Source organism: Dermacentor silvarum, chromosome 8 (genome assembly GCF_013339745.2).
Source record: "Dermacentor silvarum isolate Dsil-2018 chromosome 8, BIME_Dsil_1.4, whole genome shotgun sequence".
Lineage (NCBI taxonomy): Eukaryota > Metazoa > Arthropoda > Arachnida > Ixodida > Ixodidae > Dermacentor > Dermacentor silvarum.
Genome location: NC_051161.1, coordinates 141,344,281 through 141,360,177, shown reverse-complemented (window position 1 = coordinate 141,360,177; position 15,897 = coordinate 141,344,281). Strand labels below are relative to the sequence as shown.

General features: G+C 49.6%; 1 protein-coding gene across 1 annotated transcript in view; it reads left to right on the top strand.

The window, feature by feature from the left end:
• Nucleotides 1-4,531: 4,531 nt before the first annotated feature.
• The window catches only part of LOC125947404 (uncharacterized), a 28,145-nt gene continuing 16,779 nt past the window's right edge, over nt 4,532-15,897 (top strand). Inside the window, exon 1 of the mRNA XM_049672069.1 lies at nt 4,532-4,796. Within this exon, the coding sequence (XP_049528026.1) occupies nt 4,645-4,796 (152 nt within the window). The 5' untranslated portion in view covers nt 4,532-4,644. The remainder of the gene's footprint in view (nt 4,797-15,897) is intronic.

Here is a 15,897-nt window from a genome sequence, read left to right as displayed (position 1 = left end):
AAACAAGCTGGTATCACCCGCATACAAAACTATAGAGGAAGTTTGTTGTACGGGCACGATATCATTTATGTAGATAATTAAAAATAGTGGACCGAGTATAGAGCCGTGTGGTACACCGAAGTTCAATGGCTGCAGCTGAGATTTACACCCGTGGAGAGACGTACACTGCTGCCTGTCTGTTAAGTAGCTGCGTGTTAATTTAATCAATCAATCAATCAACTTTTATTTTCTTTGAATAGGAGCAGTACGGGACTAAAAGCTTGAACAGCTTGACGAGGTCCCGACCCCGTTACAGTTGGCAAAACAGCAGGATGACGGTCAGTCTTGCACGAAGAGTTCACATAAGTCGACGGATAACATCGCGTAACACGGAATTTTGTAACAAAGCGCGAAACAATAGAGCTCATTTTCATAGGCTTGAAATGGCATGAACATAAAAAGCAGCGATCGACAAGAACAGGGACAAAAATTCGAAAGGATGTGCTATTCCTGCAAACAAATGTAGAGCTACTCCTCGAATGCCATAATGCGGTAATTTTTAAATCAATATATTATGCCTAACCGAGTTGAATGCTTTTCGAAAGTCTAAAAAAATTCCAGGGTGAACTCCTTACTGTCAGTATTCTTAGCTATATTTTATTTGACACTAAGTAAAGCTGTTCCTGTAGTTTTTTTTTTTTTTGCGAAAGCCGAATTGTTCCTTGACAAACCAATCATGTTCATGAAGAAACGTGGTTCGTCTTGATTTTATTACGTGCTGTAAAACCTTTGAGAATAAGGGTAACACCGAAATCGGTCAATAATTGTTGAGATCACTGATAGGACCACCTTTTTGCAGGACCACAACCATGTCTGCTTTGAAATGAACTGAAAAATGCCTGTTGATAATGCCCTGTTACAAATGTGTTGCAAAGGTGCTGGTAAAATGTGAGAAACAAAAATAATTGGAGTAGCTTTATAGTCATCATTACAGGCAGCAGTATCTTTGTTCAGCTTCTTAAGAAAATAGCTGCTCTCTATTTCACTGCAAAGCGACAGAAATGTAGAATTTGTATTGAAAGCGGATATATGTTTCTTTGCATCTAGTACAGTGCTGGAAGGCGAATATGCGCCTGAAGATTAAAAAATACGATTTAATGTATCGTATACGCGCTCAAAGAAAAAGAGGAGCGGAATTTTTACGATGATTACTTTCCTATTTGTGTGCCTTACAAGGATTGTGTACCATGCAATATTCTCTCACAGCAACAGTTCTTCGAACGATATGTCTATGACCTCGTTTATCAGCATCACTTTTTTTTTGCTTTTTCTCTTATTGCTTGCACTGCAACTATAAGCATTCTTTTTATAGTGTCTGCAGACGAGTGTCGTTGTTTGGACAACGCAGAAAATTAGAAAACACCTGGTGGGAACGATGCCACAAAAACAATAAACAAGCGATAATTAACAAAAGCAGGACGTCTGCTTGACAGATGGTGTATTCCATCGATTGAAGCAGTGAGGGGAGCGTCGCTCCCACGATGTTCCCCATAAAAGACGTTGTAAAAGCAGGTGCTCACCATTGCACTTAAAGTCAGTGATAGCAGTAGGTCTGACAGAACCATTATCAGTGCTTTTGCGGGGTCGCATAGCAGCTTGCGCAACCATGTGTCTCCTTCTACTGCAAGTCATTGTCGTGCTATTCTTGACAGCTACGGAGGCCAATGAAAAAGGGAAATTGCACCGAGAGACTGCTGATATATTCAAGGCAAGTTTGTCATCGTGAATCCGGTCTTGCACGCACGTTGAAGTCATGGTTAACGAATTGCCCAGTCCAGAATAAGGATCAATTATAAAATAATTCCGACTTGTCAAGTTGACTGCTTTTGCTTATTGAACATGTAGGCAAAGCGGGTAACTGCACTATTTAATGGTGCAGCTCTGACATTTCACTCAAATGTTGATGCGCGCCTCGTATGTAAAGTCCCTAATGACAAAAGAACATATTAGATGACCATTGGCTCGAACTTTAGTGTGTTGTACCGCAATGTTGTGCTTGTCTGCGCTATTCGTAGACAATCCCTTTAAGTGCCTTCTTTTGGATCATGCCTGCTGAATGCACCTGTCGAAAACTGCAAGTAAGGCGTCGTGTTCCAGCCAGGCTGTTGATGCTATCCTGTTACGAAGGCGTCGAACAGTCTGTAAAGACGAGCGTACAGTAGTATTTTAAAGGCTTCTACATGTCCAATTTTGCTTTTGACTACCGTGCTCCAAATCACCCAAAAAGCCCAAATACTGAAATGAATGTAGTTAAAAGCTTGCGGCTTGCTACACTGAAGCATGCAATGCTTGATGTCTTCCATACATTTGCTAGTCATACTAGTTATACGTAACACGCTATCACTCAACGATCGTAAATCCGACACGACCGATGCGGCCATCGCATGTCGAGCCGAAACTAACCCCACCCCCTTTACCTAGTCATCGAAGTAAAAAGATGCATCTCTCTATTTTTCAGCAGATAATTGGTCACACGTTGATCGTGACTCCGTTCAAAGGCATGTCAATAATAATTAGCAACTCTTAACCTGCGCATTGCGGGCCGCAGAACATTAGCTTACCTGAAAATGCCCTAAGTTACATATTCTATTGACCAGCTAGTCAATGACTGTCAAGTGCAGGTAGGAACATGCCTTCTTTCAACTCTAGACCCCTGCTTTCACTGTATGCTGGTGATGCCAATGGCTTTCCGCTGTATTGCACTGAATGCGGCGCTAACCGGGTAAACGTGACCAGATTGGCAATAACCCTGGCTCGTTCCCACTGAAATGTCACACAGTGGTGGCATTTTGTATTATTCGTATTTTAATTCCACTGTATGGCACGCCTCACTCGCATTTTGCCTCACTCGCATTTTCATTAGGAAGATAGTAGAAGCGCATGTCGCCCATTGCGAGGCAAGGACGAAGTGATGAATCTCCAGGAACCGTACGTTGGCACTCACTGTCACCGGTAGCAAAAAAAAAAAAAAAGTTGTCGCAGTTTCACCTGAAAGGCGAAGCATCAATTGCGATAGCAAATTTGTAGAGAGCTATACGGAGTAATGATATTAGCTTTATCAGCTGTATAAACTTGGACATGCAGCAGCACCGGCAACACGCAGAACTGTTGTCGACGCCGTCGGCGTTTTGCCCGCGTTCGCTCAAAATGCGTGCGGCGTTGGTGACTGTTGCCGGAGCCTCTGATATAAATAGGCACTTGGTGCCGCAGCTAAACGTCTCCTCCCTTCCCTCACCATTCCCCCCCTCCCCCACGGCCTCTCGCGCGTTTGCTCTACATATATGGTGATTGTAAAAGAGGAAAGAGACGCCTACTTCTGCAGCCCTTAAGCGAGCACGGCGCAGAACGCGCGTTTGTTCTCCGCCGTGCGTTCACTCCCCGTGAAAGCACGCGCCCCTCGCGCCCTTTCACTCGCACATACAGCGTTCGGCGCGCGACGATTTCATCTCCATTGACGTCATACGGAACCTCACGGCGACGACGACGGCGACGCCGACGGCAGAAATCTGCTTTTGAGTGTCCATATAATTGCTATCGCAATAAAAAAAAACGAGGAAACTACAGCGCAGACACGCATGAAACACGGTTCGCGCCTTGTTTCACCGTTCCAGTGACAAACTGGGCAATGGTGCCATTCTCACAAATTATGCACTACCTGTTAGAGCCGTCCAAAGAAACGAACACTTCTGTTTATTTCTCGACTGAAGTAGTTGATAGGGCACCGAAACGTATCAGAATGTGTCCACCACGAAAGGCCGCATCCATACATCGTCGCAGAATTTATGAGCAAACGTGGCAGTGGATTAGCTGTAACAGCGTCAAGAAGTGAGCGTTCCTGTTTATGTAAAATACGGTATTGTTACGAGCGTGCTGCGGCCCACATACTGTAAACGCTTCCCTAGGTTGGGCTTCGACGCGGAAACGCGAGCACCTGATGAGATGCTGTTCCACCGAGCTGCGAGCATTACGATACGCGCAATCCTTGTGCAGTGATCTCGCTGTTTTTCTTCTCTAAGAGTGTCAAGAAATTTGGACATGTCTGATCAATATACAAGTTTATGAAAGATGTGGGTGCGGACATGCAGCCTTTCTCTCCCTCTCTCTAGCTGTCTGGTGCCTTCAAAATTCCAGTGCCAATGGCGTACGGCATTGGCTCTCAGTATGCAGTAAACGTTCAGCAGATTTGTTCACTCTTGCCAGGACCCTGTCAGGTGCCCCTTCAGCTTCACATCTAAGTGAAGTGATGCTCAAGTGATGCTTGAGACCCTGGCGCCTCTCGTAACAGTTCATAGCTCGCATGCTTTTCTACAGCTGAGCACATTCGTATATGTAAAGCTGCAAGGACATTTTTCACGAAGACCTGAGCTATAAATTGGTCTATCGGCTGTTATTACGGAGTTCATGCGACGTCATGAACCTTCTCACACGCAATACACAGGCGCAGGTAAGCACTGCGAGTAGTCGTTGTTGGTGTCTTCGCTCGGGTAACACCACACGCTCTACTTCCGCTTAACCACTCTCTGCTTCTTGTGTATTCTTTATATATTCTCCATGAAACGCATAAATGCTTATAGCACTTGCGTTTTTTAATTACGGTGATTGCAGATGATCAATAATTTTGAGAACCCAGTGGCAATTTTCACATCAAGTGACGAGGCTGATTTGGAATGTGTCAGTGCCAGGAGAACCCACTTCAATTGGGAAACGCGCACGGCTACGTATGTGTGGATACTGAAAGGACATCGTGGAACCCAAAGGTAAGCATTTTCAAACGTTCTGCCATTGAATACATAAGGAAAGAGCATCAGTCGACGGAAACAAACGTGTGCTGCGGGGGGAGTGTCATACAGAGCAAAAAAAAAAAAAAAAAAAAAAAACATAGTAAAGCTTGCGCCATACAGAAAAAAAAAAAAAACGTTGTTGAAATAAACAGTCAATTACCGGCCACGACTGCCCCGTGAAGGCACCGGCGGTTTGGTCGGTGATACAAGGACGACTGCTAAAATGCATTGCGACAGGAATCCCGACCCCACGATGTAAAGGCGCCGTGACACCTTATTTTCGCATGCAGCTCTTTTATCACCCCCTTCTCCGTCCACAGAACAACCAGACTGAAATATAAATTAATTTAAAGGTCTCAATATATTGCAACAATTGTTTTTTTAATTTACTTGTGAATGTCCTGAATCCTGATAATGTGGCAATTGGCGCATTCGGGACTCTCCATAGTCGTCCATTGGCTTCTCGCGTCGCCATTTGTAGTGGCAGGATGACGTTTGCTGGCCTATAGATTCATCTGAAACGAAAAGAGTGCATCGCTGAAAAAAATGTGACTTGTTAGGTCAGCAAATCCTACATATCTAGTCAGCTGTTTACTCATGTCACGCAGAGAAGCGCTGGTGAAGTATACGGCCAGCCAAATTTGACAACGTTGATGGAACGCTGTTGACTGCGCAGGAAATGCCCCTTTTGCGCGCTCCCCGCGAAGTAAAATATCATTTATTTGAAACCAACCCGACCTTGGATAAAATCAAAACACGTTATGTGTGCTAGTATTGCTCATTTTGCATCCACGAAGCAAAAGCTCCACGTAGGCAAACATATGCAGTGGCCGTGGTATGCCTGACCTACGCGCTATGACGGAGAGTGAGGGAGAAGACGACGACGACGACGACGACGACGACAACAACAACAACAACAACAACAACAACAACAACAACAACAACAACAACAACAACAACAACAACAACAACAACAACAACAACAACGACAACGACAACAACAACGACAACGACAACGACGACGACGACGACGACGACGACGACGACGACGACGACAACGACAACGACAACAACGACGACAACAACACAGGAGCTTGTATGTTTGAGTTTCAGAACGTAGCTTTCATTGGCTTTGTGTGCGGATATTCAGAAGTATTTTTTAAGTACTAAGTTTTCGCTAAGCGGCTGATGCAGCCGCACACCGGCTTGACCTATAGGATAACGGGAGGCTGCTACGAGGATTGGGAGTATGTTTATGCCGTCGTTGTTGCGTAGAATACGCGTAGACTACCTCTATTAGTAGGTTCTGGCAGCGTCATTGGCGCCGTGCATTGTGACAACTTGATATATTAGCGATACTACCATCGACAGCTCGGCCGATGGCTGTCACTGGTGTCATGTACGCCTAGAGCGAGGGGGGTAACACTCAGGAATTGCTGGGGCGTCTTCTAACAATGCTGAATAGTCCTAAATATTTACGTGCAGTGCCAACAGCTACATGTAGCCAAATGGTCTGTACAGTGCACGTGATACCCCGATGCACCGTGACGGGTGGTATAGTTGCCGGGGGGACGAACGTGGAGCTCGCAATTTCACTCGCCAATTCTGGAGTGACAAGAGCTCGCAGAACTCTGAAACTTTTTGTTATGTAAGCTGAATCCTGCTCTTTCCATTGCAATAGAGAACTGAAGTTGAATCATCGGCCATGTCATAACCCTTTAAGGAAGTGGGCCGACAACCTCACGTACTGCAAGGAGCTCCGCGGAAAGAAAGTAGCGGCCCTTATCGCATTCTTAACTGTGTCACAGCTACTGGGTGAATTGGTCATTACGAAAATAGCATGATGCCGCCTCACTAGGCTTCACAGATATGGTGATTTGGGCAGCACTGGAAGAAGTTGTGGCACTCCGTTATGTATTCACATTTTTATTATTACATGAATGCGTTCCATACTTGAACGAGAATACAAGTGTAAGAAATGTGAAACAAATAAAACAATAACGTTCTAAGCACAGACTTTTCAGCTAGTTGGTAATTGGTTCATGTCATAGGGGGGGGGGGGGGGTGCCAAGCAGAACATAGAAAGAGAATGGGCAATGGCGCATAACTCGGAACTTCATGACTTTGTTAAAAGCAGACAAATCAATAGCTCCATAACAACTTCGTTCAAATCGCACCGCTAGTTCCGTGCCTTCCAAAATGTACATGTCTCCTCAGCTGGCAGTGCTGTGAGCTCGGGCTGCTTGTCATTGTTTATTAATGTCATTGTTTATTAATGTAGATATTCTGTTCCGGCATAGAAGCAGGGTTACGCGAGAAGTTATGGAATGATGCCATATCTTCAAGTACTCAGTTAACTGTGTCATCTGTTAATCTGTTTCACTGCCCGGTAAGCTAATAGACATTGTCATTAGCGTCGCTGTCTCCTTCATTTTATTTCCGTGCCCTTTTTCGCGCATGCGCGACTTCAGTAACGGGTTATTTGTAACTATTTATGTGTGCGGTTTTCTTAAAGATTATTCAGTAGATATAGCATTAGCGCTATTGTCAGTCCTTAACGTGTCGTGCTCGACTTGACTCACAAGGCACCGCAATAAATATGTACCAATTGGCTAAAATTACAGTTCTTCGAATTCGCCCGCTAATTTAACTGAAAAATGAAACCCCATGGAGCGACGTGCTCACGTCCTCGCATTTGTTGGTCGGCGAGCGTCTCCTTCCTTCCCCAGCACGACGAGAACACTTTGCACCGACCGCCGCTGCTCTTTTTACTAATACCTTTCTTGTTTGTTTTAATTCCACAACATGCATATATCTTTCATTTGCAATGAAGAATCCCATTTGAACACAAGTACTCGTCCTTTTTTGGTCTTCGGATTCGTCTTCGTCAAGAAGGTGGGTTGGCTCGCAAGTACAATACATTTAATTATCGCACGGGCGCAGCACTGGCGACCACGCCCGGTAACAACATCGGGAACCCGACTGGGGCGTTTGACTAAACGTTGTGCGCTACATACGTTTTTAGTCCACTGTCGTGATTTTGCAGGCATGCGCATAATATAGAAAGTAGTTTAAGCGCGTGGGAATTGTAAGCAGGGGGCCTTTTGGCAGTAAAAATGCCGTAGAAACTTCGTTCGAACAAAAATGTGCTTACAGTATGTTTTTTTTTTCAAGTATTGTTTCATTTTCTAGATGCCGTTCACAACCGTTGGCGAGGTTTTACAGCATCCCCGTTAGTCTGGCGTGTTTATGTGCGAATACTTGAAAGTGTTAATTCAGTTATGTTGGACCAATTATTCCGAAAAATACGGCACTCGCTTGAACAGCGAATCAACTTATCACTGGAAACCAGTCATGAGTTTCACTGTGCCGTAGCATGCAGCATATTTTGTGAACGCGTCTTCCATAACTTATTTTATATGGGGTTATTGAATTATGTCCTTGCTCAAAGATAGCCTTTAAAATCTGTTTGTTCTTGCATTAAAATATCTACGGTTACGCAATGCAACGTGGCTTATTATTCATGGCCGCCAATAGCCTACATACTCTTCTGCGAAACATTATCCTACGAACATAATTCTTAAGCAAGAGTCTGCTTTAAGCATGTCTTCAGCTCTGGAAAAATGTTATTAGCTGTGTAAAGGCGTTTATTGCAGGCAGGCGTTAGGGCCGACCGTTGGATCAGTTCAAGGAATCGCGAACGCGATAGGCGTAGTCCAAGCGATGCGCTGGAGAGACTGACCCGCTAGACAGCGCTGGTAAGGATGCCCCACTGCATCGTCCCTCTTCTTCACTACAATTACCCCAGGGACGAAAAAGGGAGCCGTCCGGTGACATAACAGTTCGTCACTATTAGTGGACCATAATACGGTTTGAGGTCCTCGATGTTGACAATGTCGCGTCCGCGACGGCGCATGTCCGAAGATGGTTCAACGGGCTCAATCACATAGTTGACGGGTGATGCACGCTCGGCGATGCGGTAGCGACCTTCATACTTGGGCTTTAGCTTGGAAGACAGACCAGGTGCAGCGGAAGGAACTGAGAGCCACACAAGCCCTCCAGGAAGAAAGGTGGGCGCAGAGGTTGTGTCAAAGCGAGTGTTCTTCTGGCGCTCTTGGTCATTGCAGGTAAAGGCCCGGGCGAGGTCGCGGCACTCTTGCATGTCTCACCGTATCAGAAATGGGCGCACATTCAGATGCGTCGGGCCGGTATGGTAACATTGTGTCGATGGGGTGCATTGGGTGCCGGCCGTACAATACGAAATATGGCAAAAAAACCAGTAGTGCTCTGCGTAGTGGTACTGTACCCGTAGGTGACGAAGGGCAGAATGGCGTCCCAGTTCGTGTGGTCGGAGGAGACGTACATTGAGAGCATGTCGCCGAGCGTACGGTTGAATCGTTCCGTTAGTCCAGTGGTTTGAGGATGGTACGCCGTTGTTGTGCGATCAACAACGTGGCACTCTTTGAGAACAGCTTCAACTACTTCGGAGAGGAAGACACGTCCGCGGTCACTGAGCAGCTACTGGGGTGGCCCATGACGTAGGATGAATTGACGAAGCAGGAAGGAGGCAACGTCTCGCGCTGTAGCTGCCGGAAACGCCGCAGTTTTAGCGTATCGCGTAAGGTGGTCCACTGCCACAATGGCCCAGTGGTTTCCAGCCGATGCCGTGGGAAGGGGCCCGTACAAATCTGTACCTACGCGCCCAAAGGGCCGGGTGGGGCAAGGTAAAGGTTGCAGCCCAGCTGGTGAGAGTCGGGGTGAAGATTTCCAGCGCTGGCAATCGGAACAAGAGCGTACGAATTTTTGAACGTAGCTGCACATCCCTCGCCAGTAGTACCGCTGTTGAAGGCGCTGGTAAGTCTTGAAAACGGCAGAGTGGGCACACTGGGGATCGGCGTGGAAAGCTGCGCATATTTCGGAACGCAGGCGGCGAGGCATCACTAAAAACCACTGGCGGCCGTCGGAGCTGTAGTTGCACCGGTGAAGCAGGTCGTCGTGAATGGCGAAATGGTGTGCTTGACGGCGCAGCGCGTTACTTGTTGACCTGGGCGATGGATCAAGGAGCCAGCCTATAATCGACGCAATCCAGGGGTCCTTGCGCTGCTCGGAAGCGATGGTGCGAAGGTCGATGGAAGACACAGTCAACTGAGATATATTGTTGTCAGCCAAGGGAGAGCGCGAGAGGGCATCGGCGTCCGAGTGGTCTCGTCCGCTACGGTAGAGTACGCGGATGTCGTAGTCTTGCAGGCGAAGTGCCCAACGTGCAAGACGGTCGGACGGATCTTTCAACGACGCCAGCGAACATAGTGCGTGGTGATCCGTGATGACATCAAATGGGCGGCCATACAAATATGGCCGGAACTTAGTAAGGGCCCAGATGATCGCGAGACATTGTTTTTGAGTCACGGTGTAATTATTCTCGGCTTTCGTAAGCGTTCGGCTGGCATAAGCAACGGCATACTCAGGGAACCCTCGCTTGCGTTGCGCGAGGACAGCGCCAAGGCCAACACCGCTGGCATCTGTGTGCACCTCTGTAGGGGCCGTCGGGTCGTTGTGGCACAAAATTGAGGGGGGGGGGGGAGGGGAAGTCAGCAAACGACGAAGACTCGTGAACGCCTCGTCGCACTCTGATGACCAGGAGGGGAGGAGCCCGTTGCTCCCTAGGAGCTTCGTCAGGGACGATACGATGGCGCCGAAATTCCGAATGAAGCGTCGGAAGTAAGAGCATAGACCGATGAAACTGCGCAATGCTTTAATGGACGTTGGCTTGGAGAACTCGGCAACGGTGCGAAGTTTGTCGGGGTTGGGGAGAATTCCGTCCTTGGATACGACATAGCCAAGTATCGTGAGTTGCTGTGCAGCAAATCGGCACTTTATGTTTCATTGTAGGCCGGCGTTCGATAAACACGTCAAAACACGCCAGAGGAGTTCGAGGTGCGTGGTATAGTCGGGCGCGAAAACGACAATGTCGTCAAGATAACACACATGTGTGCCGCTTTAAGCCTCGCAGAACTGTATCCATCATGCGCTCGAATGTCGAGGGCGCATTACAGAGTCCAAAAGGCATGACGTTGAACTCGTACAAGCCGTCAGGCGTGATAAAGGCTGGTTTCGGCCGATCGACTTCTTCCATAGGCACTTGCCAATACCCGGAGCGCAAATCCAGAGATGAAAAGAACTCGGTCCTTGCAGGCAGTCAATTGCGTCGTCTATGCGTGGCAGGAGATAGACGTCCTTGCGAGTAATCTTGTTGAGCCGGCGATAATCGACGCGAAACCTGACGGAGCCGTCTTTCTTTGCAACAAGGACGACAGGTGAAGCCCATGGACTTTTCGAGGGTTGAATTACTTCGCGCCGAAACATGTCGTCGACTTGCTCGTTAATCACATGACGTTCACTGGCGGAAACGCGACACGGGCGTTGTGGCAATGGTGGGTGAGAGCCAGTGTCAATGTGATGCGTTACAGTTGTAGTCCGACCCACGGAAGCTTGTCCCACGTCGAAAGACGAACGAAATTCTTCCAAGTTGGACAGCAGCTGGGAACGCTGGGCCGCTGTAAGGGTTCCAGCGATGGAGGAACCAAATACATCTCTGGGCAATGCGTCAAATGGAGAAACAGCACTGAACGTATGGTAAGTTGCGCAATTCTGGTAGTCGGGAACGTCGATAACTTGCACGTCATCGATGGCTTCCACGGTGCCAACACATTCTCCTCGGAGCAGCATGACAGGGTATGGGCTCGAGTTGCAAACAAAAATTGCGCTAGTGCCCTTGGTGATGTCCATGGTGGCAAAGGGTAGCAACAGGCCGTTCCTTGCTAGGAAACGGCCAGATGGCGAAAGTGATGCAATGGCGTTCGAGATGCCACTGTAGTGCATGGACGCGATCATTGAGGCGTTGGGAGCAACCGGAGTGTCGGCTTCGACGATTAGTTTCCTGGAAAGCGACGGAGCGTCAGTGGGCGTTAAATCAAGCAGCGGCGATAGTTCTATTTCGGCACGTGCTCAATCGATAACGGCATTGTGGCGCGAGAGAAAATCCCAGCCGAGGATGGCATCATGAGAGCAGAAGGAAATGATGAATTCTATGACGTATACAACGTCCTGAATTTCTACACGAGCAGTGCAACACGCCAAGGGTCGAATATGCCGAGCACTGGCTGTGCGAAGCGATAGTCCGGACAGGGGCGTCGTGACTTTCCGAAGTAAGCGGCAAAGTGTAGCGTCCATAAGACATACGGCTGTTCCTGTGTCCACGGGAGCAGACGAACGGACACCCTCGACAAACACGTCTATCACATTTAATGGGCTGCAGTGAGGACTTGTGCACTTCGACCTTGTCGCAGCCCTTGCCTCTTGGACTGCGACTGTTAGTTTTCTTCCTCCCAACGGACGGCACGAGGCCGCATCGGCGATAACGAGCGCCGTCGTGGAGATGAGGAACGGCGGGTGTTCGGCGGCGGGCGGTATGTCGGTGACACACCGGAAGGAGGGTCGTAATAAGGACGGGGCGAACGGTTTGTCATATATGATTCGACGCTGGGCGGCTGCACACGATTACATGCACGGGCCACGTGACCGGCGTAGCCGCAGGCAATGCATATAGGTCGGTTGTCAGATGTACAGTCGCGGCCACTGTTAGAGGGAACACGGAGCGGGTGACCGCGGTCCGCGGAGCGCCACGACGGGCGCCGTGCGAACTATTGCGGCGCAAGCGCAATCAGCGCCACAGGCGGAGTTAGCTGCGCGTCGTCTGCTACGGTGCCTCCCACTTCGCCTCGAGCGCCGAAACCTAGATTGCGCGCGTGCTTTGGAATGCACAAACCCTGTAGCAATGGCGCGTCAATAGATACTATTCTAAATCAGTTATGAAAGCGCACAGGCATGCTGTACGCCTAAAATATTAACTGCGCCTTTTACTTCTAAAAGTTCCCTTTGATCACAGAGGGTCGGTTTCAGAATTGGCATGCTAAGGAAGTAAAAAAATCACACGACACACAAGAGATATTGATAAATCTGTGCCTCAGATTTATTATATATACGATGAAGCCAAGACCACGGCTGCAAATGAAGCTTAGATGATGGTCTCCTTCCTTTCGGAGACAATCGAGGCAGCAGGGTGCAATGTCCGAACCAATGACGAAGGCGAATTTTACTACCTGGTTGCATCTCCCCCGGAGGCAATCGCGGCAGCCATCCTACGTGGCAGGGAACTGTATAACGAATCCACAAGGGTAGCATCCAGCTTAAGGCATTCCCATTCAGCGTGGACTGCTCTCCAAAGGCTGTCCCTTGACATTCGATGGAGGGGCTTGGATGCGAGTGCCGCTTTCATTTGTCCCCAAATATTTTCAATAATATTGACACGTATACATGTTTATCTTTCACCGGTGGCCGCTTTCTACCGGCTAACAAATGTTAAACGTTATCGCTCGGCGCAGGACGCGCCTGTATCGGAAGTTTCTAGAACGTTATCGATGCTTCTTTTCGTTGCCTGTTTTCACCGACGCTTATGTTATCTGATTGTGTGACCGACCCGAATTGTCTAGAACTTTCTGGAAGACACGCGGGCATCAGGGATTAATCTGGAACCTTCGATGACTCAGGTATTAAAGCCGACGCGTCTCGCCGCTGATCAGATTTTTGACGACCGCCGACTATGTTCGCCGCTTTGGTTGTGCTTTGAGTGTAGCTTGCTTTTGTGGGCACAGGTTCGCTCAATAAAGAATCAGTTTCGTCATACACAGTTTTACGACTGTTTAGTTCAGCGTCACTACTACGTGACATCTGGTGGAGGTGCTTTTGTGTCCATGCAGCGGACGCCCCTGAAAAGCCGTGATCCAAGCACGAACCCCGAAGAGAGTACCAACGTTGTCCCGGAGCATCGAGCTAGCCTCAGGCTACAAAACCAACCACCGGAGTACGGACTTCTTCCCGAGAAGACCAAGAGGACAAAAGTCACGACCTCGGCAGCAGCTACCATGACAGCCTCTGCGCCAACATCTGCAATCGTGATGCAACATCCCAGGGAGCCGTCGACTTTCCGCGGTTCGCCTTGTGAAGACCCCAAAAGCTGGCTGGAGGCATACGACCGGGTCGCTACGTTCAACAAGTGGGACTGCGACGACAAGCTGCGCCATGTTTACTTCTCGGTTGAAGTCGGCGCCAGAACCTGGTTTGAGAATAGGGAGCGTGCACTAACAACCTGGGACCTCTTCCGAGCCGCATTCCTGGACACCTTCACTACCATCGTCCGTAAAGAAAGAGCTGCAGCCTTGCTGGAAAACCGTGTACAGCTCCCGAATGAGAGCATCGGTATGTACACTGAAGAAATGACTCAATTATTCCGGCACGCCGACCCCGCTATGCCAGAAGAAAAGAAAGTTCGCATGCTCATGCGGGGAGTTAAGCAGGAGCTATTCGCCGGACTTGTGCGGAATCCACCAACGACAGTCCAAGACTTTCTCTCGGAGGCTACGACAATCGCGAAAGCACTGGACATGAGCAACCGACAGTACAATCGCCGTTCGACGCCACAGTACGCCGAAGTCCAAGGACTCTCCCACGACCTACGAGACACCATCAGGGCGATAGTACGCAAAGAGCTGCAGAAGTTGCTACCGTCGTCGCAGCCTCAAGTTGCTTCCATCGCCGGTATCGTGCGGGAGGAAATACAGCAATCATTAGGACTTCCCGAATCGCCGCAACCCGAGCCGGAAGCGATGACCTACGCCGCCGTCGCCCGTCGTCAAGGCCCCCCGCCGCGCTCGCGCCAGGGCCCCGTAACGCCGCAGTTCCGTCGTCCACCGCCGCCGCCGCCGCCAGCACGCCCGCCCGTCGCCCAGCGCAGTTACCAAAGGAAGACGGACATTTGGCGCGCCCCCGACCACCGCCCGCTCTGCTATCATTGCGGAGAAGCCGGCCATGTCTACCGCCGATGCCCATACCGCGAGATGGGACTACGAGGGTTCGCCGTCAATGCGCCGCGTCCAGTGCGGGGTGAACGACCACATGACATCGCCGACTACCTCGCCGGAGCCCAGTGGCAACCCCGACGACCCTCACGCTCGCCGTCACCAGGCCGCTACATCTCGCCGCATCGCCGTCAGTGCACCGGTCCCACCAGGGGCAGATCTTCCAGCCCTTACCCGGGAAACTAAAGGCAGCAACCGATGGAGGTGCGGTTGCTGTATGACGCAATGCCGGAGATCCTCCGCCGCCGCCGCCGCCGCCGCCGACGACGACGACGACGATTCGCGAATCATCACGACGAGATATCAGCACGCCGCCTAGCAACAGCCTTGACAGCACTTCGCCGCCGCAAGAAGACCGGCCGACGCGACGTAGCAGCAGCGGAGCAAGCCGACGCAGCCGTGGTCCGACGCCACGACTTAACCGTAATGCTAGACGACGGTCTACCGACTTAGACGTGATCATCGATGGTCATAACGTCACCGCTCTCGTCGACACTGGCGCCGACTATTCTGTCTTCAGTGGCGTGTTCGCCGCCAAGTTAAAGAAGGTGAAGACGGCCTGGCAAGGACCCGATATCCGGACAGCGGGAGGCCACCTAATAACACCGGCTGGAATCTGCACAGCGCGAGTCACGGTAAACAACCGCACTTACCCGGCGAGCTTCGTAATCCTGCAGCACTGCTCCAGGGATGTCATCCTAGGCATGGACTTTCTAAACCAACTACGGTGCAGTCATCGACTTAAGGTCCAAGTCGATAACGCTTTCAACGCACAACGCGATACCACTGGATACAAGCATAAGTTACCATGCCTTGAACGTGCTTGAAGAACAAGTCACCGTTCCGCCTCGCTCCAGCGTAATGATTTCCGTCGGTACCGAAGTGCCTGCAGACATGGAGGGCATCATCGAGGGCGATCATCACTTACCGCTCGACCGTGAAATTTGCGTCGCTAGAGGCATAGCTGAGCTGCGTGCAGGGAAAGCAAGCAAACTTCAGCCCCGAATACAAGCACATTAACAAAGGCACCACGCTTGCCTACATCGACGAAATAGTACAAGCCAGCAGTGCTTTCGCCTTCACGGATTCCAGTGCACCTGCAA